The sequence below is a fragment of the Tursiops truncatus genome, chromosome 16 (genome assembly GCF_011762595.2).
Source record: "Tursiops truncatus isolate mTurTru1 chromosome 16, mTurTru1.mat.Y, whole genome shotgun sequence".
Classification (NCBI taxonomy): domain Eukaryota; kingdom Metazoa; phylum Chordata; class Mammalia; order Artiodactyla; family Delphinidae; genus Tursiops; species Tursiops truncatus.
The window spans coordinates 33,845,066-33,856,267 of NC_047049.1; the positions used below are offsets into that span (position 1 = coordinate 33,845,066).

General features: G+C 42.2%; 1 protein-coding gene across 10 annotated transcripts in view; it reads left to right on the forward strand.

Moving 5' to 3' along the window:
• The window catches only part of IDE (insulin degrading enzyme), a 113,198-nt gene extending 102,024 nt beyond the window's left edge, over positions 1–11,174 (forward strand). For 9 of the 10 annotated variants that reach the window (XM_019939567.3, XM_019939570.3, XM_019939566.2 and 6 more), the window contains 5 exons: positions 430–702; positions 1,783–1,844; positions 7,377–7,449; positions 8,150–8,217; positions 8,877–11,174. In XM_019939567.3, the coding sequence (XP_019795126.2) occupies positions 430–702; positions 1,783–1,844; positions 7,377–7,449; positions 8,150–8,217; positions 8,877–8,972 (572 nt within the window). In that variant the 3' untranslated portion in view covers positions 8,973–11,174. Of the gene's footprint in view, positions 1–429; positions 703–1,782; positions 1,845–4,929; positions 6,965–7,376; positions 7,450–8,149; positions 8,218–8,876 lie in introns of those variants that run through there. The other variant, XR_012326989.1, reaches the window with a different exon arrangement.
• Positions 11,175–11,202: the final 28 nt, after the last annotated feature.

Below are 11,202 nucleotides of genomic sequence, written 5' to 3' on the forward strand. Positions count from 1 at the left end.
GCAGGCTCAGCGGCCATGGCTCACAGGCCCAGCCGCTCCGCGGCATGTGGGATCTTCCTGGACCGGGGCACGATCCCGTGTCCCCTGCATCGGCAGGCGGACTCTCAACCACTGTGCCACCAGGGAAAGCCCGAGAATAACTTTAACATGGATTGAAGGGGATTAACTAGCAGACAGGGAGGAGCCTGGGAATATTGAGTTTGAAAGATAAACAAGGGTTTTATCTCCAAATTTCTAACTATTCTTCAGAGAGCTCTTCTGCCCTGTCCTTAGGAACTGAAGATATTTTAATTGCTCGTTTCTTCAGAGGTGAATAATATAAAGCCCTAAAGTAGATTTTATTTGCTCTGACAGGATAATTTTTGAAAGATTAAGAGTGACCCATGTCTCAAATGCCAAGGTCCTGACTGGCTGGTGTTTGCGTTTCAGGCTATATTGTCTTCAGTGGGCCACGCCGAGCCAATGGCATACAGGGCTTACGGTTCATCATCCAGTCGGAAAAGCCACCTCACTACCTAGAAAGCAGAGTGGAAGCTTTCTTAATTACCATGGAAAAGTCCATAGAGGACATGACAGAAGAGGCCTTCCAAAAACACATCCAAGCATTAGCGATTCGTCGACTAGACAAACCAAAGAAACTGTCTGCAGAGTGTGCTAAATACTGGGGGGAAATCATCTCCCAGCAATACAATTTTGACAGAGGTAAGACAAAATTAGGGCCCCAACATTCATGGCATGTAAGTAAAACATTTGAGGACATTGATGCCATTCTACAAAATGGTATTTGTTTCGTAGGTGATGTTCCAGTATGATTTGGGATGGGGGTGGAGGCATACCACTTCTAAAGAATCTTTATTTAATGTAACAACAATTTCCTAGTAGAAACTTTAGCTTTTTTTTTCCTTCTCTGAACTAGAGCTGGATCTATCTGTATCTCATAATAATGCACTAATAATAAATCTGATTTCACTTTTTGTGTTCATTCAGTACGCCCCTGAGGCTCTGAGCACAGATATGTAGGTATTTCTCATAACTCTAAATGGAAAATGTGCAAATTGAACTCTCTTGAGACAGGTGCTGCCCTGGAGGTGCAGGGGTTCAAATGTTTCCCTTTAGGGATCTCCCAAAATTTGTCAGTGCTTTTAGATTTGGGAGACTGTGTTCCCCAAAGTGTCCTGCTTATCAGCTTCCTTGTGCCTTTCTTAGAACAGATTAACAATGGAGTGCACTCAGCTACACTAGAAGTCAGAAAGAGTTGGGTTGTGTTTTCACTGTGACACCAACAAGCCAAAGATCTCAGCCAAGTAACATTTTTTGGGCCTGTGTTTCCTTACCTGTAATTTTTCTAGCAGTTGGATTCACTGTTAATAGTACTGGGTTGGCCAAGAAGTTCGTTCAGGTTTTTCCATAAGATGTTTCGGAAAAACCTGTGTGAACTTCTTGGCCAACCCAATACCTCCCACTTATTGAGCATTTGCCCTGTGCCCTGGTATTGTGTTATTGTCAGTTAAGTAGTTGTTATCGACAATTTCTAGATGAGGAAACTGAGGCTCAGAAAACTTGAAGTGACTAGCCCAAGACCCAACAGCTCATAACTAGAGAGACAGGATATCCTCTTACTTTTTACTTGAAATTTATTCCCTTACTACTTGCAGGAGCAGATGATCACTCAAAAAGATGGATTCTTAAGAGTGTTGGAGTGAAGTATATTGTCATTTAGTGTAGTGTTCTGGGATACTTAAAATGAAAATATTGTAAATTCTTGTTTGATTACTTTTTTAGATAATACAGAAGTTGCCTATTTAAAAACACTTACCAAGGAAGATATTATCAAATTCTATAAGGTAAGTTCAATTTACATGTTTAGATTTTGACTGATAAGAAAATATTGTATGCACTGTGTTGTGTGTTGCTGCTTTGAACCCATTCAGGCAGGATTTATGAAGACATTTTTATGGACCTAAGTATTTTGTGTGTGTGTATGTGGGGTACGCGGGCCTCTCACTGTTGTGGCCTCTCCCGTCGTGGAGCACAGGCTCCGGACGCGCAGGCTCAGTGGCCATGGCTCACGGGCCTCGCCGCTCTGCGGCATGTGGGATCCTCCTGGACTGGGGCACGAACCCGTGTCCCCTGCATCGGCAGGCGGACTGTCAACCACTGCGCCACCAGGGAAGCCGTGGACCTAAGTATTTCTGACACATATTACTGTTAGGAAAAAGAAATAGTCCCTATTGAACTCAGTACTGTTTTTCTCTCCCTCTGGACCGAGGACCGTGATGGCCCTTCCTGGCTTCCAGAGCCACCTGTTTAGGTTACCCTTCTGTTTCTTCTCTCTGTTCCTCGCCCCAGCCCGCAAAGAACATCGCTGAGCTTTTGGTGGGAAGAAAGAGCAAAGAAAACAAATAGAACTTGGGAATCCGATTATTTTCCAGTCTCTGGCAACTGTAAATCATCTTCACTAATTTAGGTGCCACTATGGCTCCTTTTAAAAATAAATGATTACTGGGCTTCCCTGGTGGCGCAGTGGTTGAGAGTCCGCCTGCCGATGCAGGGGACACGGGTTCCTGCCCCAGTCCGGGAAGATCCCACATGCCGCGGAGCAGCTGGGCCCGTGAGCCATGGCCACTGAGCCTGCGCGTCCGGAGCCTGTGCTCTGCAACGGGAGAGGCCACAACAGTGAGAGGCCCGCATACGGCAAAAGATAAATAAATAAATAAATAAATAAAAGAAATGATTACTCACCTTTGAACTGTGTTCAGATATCTTCTGAGTTGTTTTTTTTTAATTGTGTTTATTGAAGTATAGTTGATTTACAATGTCGTATTAGTTTCAGGTGTACAGCAAAGTGATTCCATTTTATATATATATTCTTTTTCATATTCTTTTCTATTATAGGTTATTATAAGATATTGGATATAGTTCCCTGTGCTATACAGTAGGATCTTATTGTTTGTCTATTTTATATATAGTAGCTTATATCTGCTAATCCCAAACTAGAGATTTGTGAGTTTTTTTTTAAAGTAGAATGACTTTTTATACTAATTATTATATTTATTTATTTATTTTTGGCTGTGTTGGGTCTTCATTGCTGCACGCAGGCTTTCTCTAGTTGTGGTGAGCGGGGGGCTACTGTTCGCTGCAGTGCGCGGGCTTCACATTGCAGTGGCTTCTCTTGTTGCAGAGCGCGGACTCCAGTAGTTGTGGCACGCGGGCTCAGTAGTTGTGGCTCGTGGGTTCTAGGGTGCAGGCTCAGTAGTTGTGGCGCACGGACTTAGCTGCTCTGCGGCCTGTGGTATCTTCCCAGGCCAGGGCTAGAACCTGTGTCCCCGGCATTGGCAGGCGGATTCTTAACCACTGCGCCACCAGGGAGGTCCCAGATTTGTGAGCTTTAAACGCCTGAGCTCACTGAGAAAGTTCAGTTCATCAAGAGAAAAGAGAGGCACCACCATTAAAGTTTTCCCAGTACAGCTTGAAGAGGTTTACACCATCCAAATTTTCCCCACCTGTAACAGAATTCATAGAAGGGTAGCAAAAATTTTAAGTGGGCATATAATGTGTAGTAACCATGCTAAGTGCAGAAATTAAAAATTTATGCTGCAATAGAGTTGCACCTAAAGCGCTATATATATTCTTTGTAATGTATTGGGACCTCTAATTTGTGTAAAATACTTTTATGTCTGTTTTTTAGGATAAGGAACAAAATTCTACTCCATAATTACCATAGTACCTTAGAATTATACCCTATCTAGTATCCTTAGCCACTTCTCCTGGTTCATATCTGATTTATCAGACACCAGGTTTTTCGTTGGGAGCTCAGGTCCTGCCTCATGCTAACATCTCTGGGAGGGATGTCATCTGCTTTTCAAGGTCATTTCTCAGGGATCTGTTGTAACTGCCATAACAGGAGTGGTGCTTGCAGTTCTCATTGGAATGATTTTGTGAAATTAATTGTACAGTGAAGGCTAATCAGATCTAATTCACCACTATTGGTGCTTGTGTGGGAGAGTGAGGAAAAGGAAATAGCCCTGAGGTGGAGGTGCTGATAGTTTCATAGAAGAAAAGGGTGACTTAGCACGTCTACCAGTTACTTTCCCCCCAGATCCTCTGCAGGACGACAAGGTTTCTGGTCTCTGTATGTGCAAACAAGTATTCATATAGCCAGTAACACCTTAGCAATAAGAAAAGAGAGACAGTAGCAATTTTAGGTTCAAAATTTGACAGTAAAAGACAGTATTTTGAATGTTCCTTTCTCAGCAATGGGATTTGAACCATTTTGGCTATGGACATGGCTGGCTGGGCAATTTACCATTTTCTTTACCTCGTGGCTCCCTTGCATTGTGTAGAAGAATTGTGCTTTTTTGCAGTGATAGTCTTTTTTTTTTTAATATTATTTATTTAGTTTTAAATTTTGGCTGTGTTGGGTCTTCGCTGCTGCATGAGGGCCCTCCCCAGCTGCGGCAAGCGGGGGCTACTCCTTGCCGCGGTGCACGGGCCTCTCATGGTGGTGGCTGCTTCCCCTGTTGCGGGCTTAAGTAGTTGTAGCGCGAGGGCTCTAGAGCGCAGGCTCAGCAGCTGCGGCTCACAGGCCTAGCCACTCCGCGGCATGTGGGATCCTCCCAGATCAGGGCTCGAACCTGTGTCCCCTGCACTGGCAGGTGGACTCCCAACCACTGCACCACCAGGGAAGTCCCAGTGATAGTCTTTTAAAAATATATATATTTTGACAAGGGGGAGGCTCGGCCTGTGAAGGGGCAGTGGGCATATGGAAAACCTGTGCACCTTCCACTCAATTTTGCTGTGAACCCAAACTGCTTGAAAAAATAAAATCTATTAAAAAAAATGTGTGTGTATGTATGTAACAAAAAACGCATACTTTTTTTTTTTTAATTTAATTTTTTTTTTCTTTTATTTTTTGGCCACACCATGCAGCATGTGGGATCTTAACTCTCCGACCAGGGATCGAACCCATAATCCCTGCAGTGGAAGCACAGAGTCCTAACCACTGGACCACCAGGGAACTCCCAACACATACATATTTTTAAAATAAAACAATATATAAAATAAGATTCTGTTCTGAAATATAACCCCAGGTAGTCTTTGTGTCTGTGGAGAGAGAGCTGCAGTAGGACCGTGAGGGGCAGAGTTGGGTGTGAGAGCAGGGCTCCAGGACACGTGTCCGCAGCCAGGCTGTTCAGCCATCCAGAGCCCTGCTCAGAGCTGCTGGCCTCACTCAGTGATCTGTGGGGCAGCAGCAGGAGCACATATGGCCTCTGAGCACAGACTCTGGGCTCAGCCCTATCACCAGCTAGCTAGCTCTGTGACCTTGGCCAAATTACTTAAGCTTCCTTATTTACAAAATAGAGATTATGGGGTATTCATTGAAATGAGGTATGTAAAGTGATTGGCACTTAGTAGCATTTATTAAACAGTCTCTATCGTTATCTCTTTATTAGTAATACTCAATCTTAGGATTTTTAAATATTTTAATCAGAATGTTTTAGATCGGAATATGTTTTCCTCCTTGGTGTTATAAAGTGGGTTTTAGTTGTATTGATTTACTACTTAAGACTGTTACACTTTGTGAGGTTAGTTACTTGTTCTCAACTGCCTACAAAAGAGGGTGCTCATGTTCAGCTCTCTTTGGTTCCTAAGACATTTATTTTAAGACATTATTAGTTATGTGTGTTCAAAAAGAATGATGACTTAATATGACTTACTGTGATGTTTCCAGAAGAAATGAAGATTTCTCTTTCCTTCCACAAATTCTGTTATTTATTTGAAGTTACAGGTGGTACCTGATCATTGAATTTGTGAAAAGAGCAGTTATAAGACTGACTTTCTTGTCTTAAAAAAATGACAGTGTTTATTACCAAGCTTACGCTAAATCTAGAACAGGCTTTCCCTAGCTATGTTCCATGGTACGAGATACTAATAGGGGGTACCTAGAAAAAAGGGTTTCGTGACCATGTACGTTTGGGAATAACTACTCTTTATTCTCATTCTTGGTGAATCACAGAGCATGTTAGCTTTTTAAAAGTTCTAAGAACCCCATAGTTAAAATTTCTTTAGCCCAGCATTTGTTTAGTTTTGATTAACAAAATATTTCCTAAGCTGCTATCACTATGGACACTTTTTTTTGCACAGAATACCTATAAGTATCTCTTAGGACTCTCGTGTTCCTTAGAATAGAGAAATTCTAAGAAATTTCTGCAATTGGTTGGTTTTTAGAAAAATGGGGATTATCCAAAGTTGGTCAGGAAATTGAACAGGATATTCTGCTGTAACCGATACAGGTTAAGAGGGCGATGAAGGTTTGGGTGATAAGGGATCAAAAATAGATCTTTGGAAGCAAACGTTTTACTCCAGTAAGATGCTCTCAGATGAGGCACTGCATGTTACTGGAGGCTGACCTGGGCTGAGCTCCTGAAAGAGGCTGTTCTGCCAGCTGGCAGAGCCGTGGGCAAGCTTGCTGTGCAACCTCAGCAGGGCTTCCATTGCAGCTGCACAGGGCCAGGCTTGCAATAACTGTTCCGTAAATAACCGTGAGTCAGTATGGCTTTGCTGATGATCTCTTCCTCTGAGGTTACAAAACATTGCTGCTGGCTGAGGCATCAGGGGAAGCTTCATCACAACTTGTGTTTTCCCTTTGCAAAAGACAAATACAGGTCCAGCATCAAGGGAAAGGTGAGGAGACACTTCGCCACAGGATCCTTCTGCCAACATACCACTCCTGGCTTTCTTGGTAGTAACTAAGGGGAGTCCCTCAAAGCAACGTGGTGGAATGGAGAGAACAAGCAAACCTCACTTCTGGCACCGTCCCTTCCAAGCTGTGTGACTCCACCTGTGTGACTTTTTGTTCTAGAGTCAGAGTCTCTAAAACAAGAATCATCATGATGTTTAGCTTACAGAGAATCAAGTGAGCTAACATAGGAGAGAGGCTGATACAAGATGACACTCAAGAGATGTTAGTTTTCTTCTTTTCTTAGGGGGCAAGCATCGTGGTCATCCCTTAACTAAGCTCAGGCCATTGTCTCTGCAGACACTGCAGACCAGTAGGTGCAGCCCTGCATCAAACCCCAATGAGAACTAGGCTAGGGTTTTAATCCCAGCCCAGGTACCTACTAGCTGTAGGGGCTTGAGCACTTAATCTCCTTGGACTCACTTTTCTCATTGTAAGATGGGGTTAAGAATAATTCTTGCCTACCTCCTAATTTTTGTGGAGTTCAAATGAAATACTATAGGTAAGGGGAAAGAAAGGGAGGCGTCTTTACTGTTTCTGACTGCGTGAGAGCTGATTCTTCATGGTTGTAAGAGAGCACCTCATTTTAAGTTCCTTAGTGGGGCAAAAGGGTGACCTTGCTATTCTTTCCAACCAGGAAATGTTGGCGGTAGATGCCCCGAGAAGACATAAGGTATCCGTCCATGTTCTTGCCAGAGAAATGGATTCTTGTAAGTATTGAGTATTGGCTTTTTCAAAAGTGTGTTTTTAGGCACGCGATAGCTGTACCATGCCATAGTCACAGCCCTTCTAGACCACCAGGAAGTAAAGGGGCACAGAAGGGGAACTAACTGGAGACAGGGTCTGCTCTGTCAAAGCAAAAATAAGGGGAAAAAAGAAATGAGGCAGTGAAGGAGAGAGCCAACAGCAGAGGACACAGTGCCGAGCTGGCCACAGCTCCCTAAGAAAACAAGGCCAGGTGCTGGTAGGGCATCTCCAAAGAAGCTGCATGGGACAACTGCATGTGGCGGGGGAAGGGTGAGCAGTTTATCTGTCCTTCCCATCTCCTGTCTGTGACGGTTTGCCCCATGACCATTTACTCCCCCGGCCTTCCAGGTGGTTTTACTGGGTCCTTCCGGGTGGCCAGAGCCTCAGGGTCCAGTGAGGTCAGAGCTGGGCACTAAAGCAGCTGTGGCCAAGGCTATTTAAGCACAGTAACATCATGAACCATCATTAGGGACACTCTGGATAGGAGGCAGGACAAGCGAACAAGGCCTTGGGAGCACACACCCTAAAAGGATCTGAAAGGTACATGAACGGGACCTGGTGCAGAGTTTTAGTGAGCTGAGTCTGGTTTGTGTTTGTTTGTTTGTTTGCTCTTGTGTTCAAGTATCAATAAGTGCAAAGCATTAAACCTTTTGTTTTTTATAGGTCCTGTGGTTGGAGAGTTCCCATGTCAAAATGATATAAATTTGTCACAAGCACCAGCCTTGCCACAAGTAAGAAATATAAATATCATGTTAGCTTGCCCTGTTAGAGGACTTCCTACTTAGAAGGAGCTTGTTCACCAGGACACATAAGACCTGGAGATTTCAGTTTACGAGGTATTCGGGCATCTACTTTAGGTCTCCCTTAGAGACCAGGTTGCCATTCTTTCCTTTTTCAGCTGCAGAGACTCAGCCTTTGCCCTTATCCGCCTTGTCCTCTAGCTTGAACAGTTGTGTTACTCTGCAATGAGTCATCTCCAGCCACATTTATCCCAGCCTTTTCCATGGTGCTTGTGCATTTTAATCATCTGGAAAGGTTGGCATTTACTTGCAAGAAGAGGAAGCTGGCAGTGTAATTAGGCTCTTGCCGGATGGGCACACTGGCCTCTACCACTCTGCCAAAGCGGCGGTCCTGAGCCCTCAGTGGGCCTGCCCTCGAGTGCCCAGAGGAGAGCCAAGATTCTTCCCTCTGGCCCAGAGTCCCACTGGGGACATTCACCATAAGTTTGCATAGACCCTCTGACCTTACTGATCCAGGAAGAGAGGTCAGTAGATATAATATGTAATATATAGTGTAGAAACTAGTGTGTTTATGTAAAAATAAAGTTTATGTCCTGTTCGGTCTGCTTTTTAGGCTAAATACACTAAGAGAAAACTTTTTTTCTTTGCAGCCTGAAGTGATTCAGAACATGACTGAGTTCAAGCGTGGTTTGCCACTGTTTCCCCTTGTGAAACCACATATTAACTTCATGGCTGCAAAACTCTGAAGATTCCTCATGGGCGGGAAAGTGCAAGTGGATGCATTCCTGAGTCTTCCAAGGGCTAGGAAAGCAATCTTGGCCACTTTAATATTTTCTGGTTCACTATTAGAAAAACAGAAAAAAAAAAAAAAGTTGTCAAATGTCATTATGTAGAAATATTAAAAATCCAAAGTAATTAAATTACAAAATCTTATAGATGTAGAATATTTTTAAAATACATGCCTCTTAATATTTTAAAAGTTTTCTTTTCATTACTAAGAGAAATGTCCCTTATATAACAGTACTTAAAATGTTGGATGATATTCCTATAGAAACTTCCTTATTCTGTAAAATAGTCACTTGTCAGAAGAAAAATATGTTAGCTTTTTTCTAAAAGCCTCCTAGGTTGACAGAAAAGACTTCAAAACATGTAGAAAGATAATAACCTTTTTAAAAATGGATCCTCAACTTCGCTTTCTACTTAATGGTTTCATGTAAATAATGGAGAACATTACATTTGGCAGATAATGAACAAAGCAATGTCATTTTCTTTTACTAGTGAAATTGCTGATTATATAAGGCATGGTTTTAATCTTTTTATAGAATTTGAACATGTTTTTTATTCAAACTAGTAAAATGCTGGAAAATTCTAGAACACCCTACTTATTTACAGTGCTAGAAATACAGACTTACCTTACATCAATTTTGTCCCAAACTGAATTTCTCAGGATTACTGTGATTTGTTTTTTTCTGATTGAATTATATTGACATTCTTGTTCATAGTTGGTTTGCAGTGTTCCATCAGTGTCACTTTTTCCCATCAACACGTTGCTGTATTTATTTAACAGAAACAAACAGGGTCAACTTCAGATCCCACTGAGTGTGTGACATGCTTTTCCAACATCATCTATTCTAAACACCTGTAACTTTTTACTACCACGAAATTGCAGTCAGTATACGAACCAAAATATTTGCCCCATTATGAATATAAAAGGCAACACGTGCACAGACACCTTTTTGGAGGTATAAAAAGGAAAGCCTTGGATTCTTCAATAGCGTGCTCTCCATAGAGACTCTGAATCCTGTTTTGCTACCAGTCTAATACTGCCTTAAGTGTAAAGTTACTTTTTGAATATATAAATTCAAACATACAAACACACAGATGATGACTAGAGTGAACTTTTAAAATATATTTTCTTTCATGAGATACAATTTTGGATGAAATTGTTACTGTAGATTTAACAGCTGTTTTGAAATATTAAAACTTAAAGAGAAATTGGAGACATACAGGCACTAGTAACAGTAAGTGGCCCTGTAGTTCACTAACTCAGGCAAAGTAAAGAATGGCATTTTCAAATGACATTTCACCTCCATATGACTTGATTTGCCAGGACTTCTTTCTGTAGAGCCATGTCTTTTCACATCTTAAGTTTTCACATTTGCTGTTTTTCTGAATAATCTGAATTTGGGGCAAGAATGATAATCCCAGCTGTGGAGGCTGCTTTCGAAAGCGGGGCTCCATTTCTACTGTCAGACATATGTGGTGCTGTAACCATCTTTTTATCCCTGCCTTCAAGAGCTTCCTTGTATGAAGCCTGTCTTTGTCCATCAGAAGGTGCGTGAGTCATCGTCACTTCCTTCTGGTTTTATGCATTTGTAGACTATGCAGCTTTTCATCAAACTGCAGATGTATACGAGAGGGATCAAAAACTAGTCCTGAGTGCATAACTCCACCACTGGAAAAGTAAATAATCCACTTATATCTTTTCTGTGGAAAATTATGTGCTACTGGGTAACTTTTTGCTCTTTAAAAAAAAAGGGAGGGGGTGAAATTGAACGGTGTCACTTTTATGAGAAAGTCACGTGAAGAAATCTGAACGGCATCTCATGTCGTCTTACGGGAACTGTGGTTGCTCTTGAGCGTACTCCAGCATTGTCTGGTTTCCACTTTGGATTGAGAGCTACTGTTGGATCATTCAGGCATCCTTATGGATTCAGCTACATGGGTCCAAGCTGCAGTCCCTGAGCAATAACAGACTACCTGGCTACTGCTCTTTACTCAGCGCTTGGTAAATGAGATTTGCGAAACACACTAAGGTGTTAGTTACCCATGACTTTTTGAAAAGTCTTCTTTTTCACTGCTTGATGTGGAAGAGAGAGCATGTGACACAGCCAGTACGTGGTAGAATGCTAGGGTAATCCTGTTTACAATAAATTGCCTGAATTTCACCTCTGGAGTTTGCATTTGTATTATTTT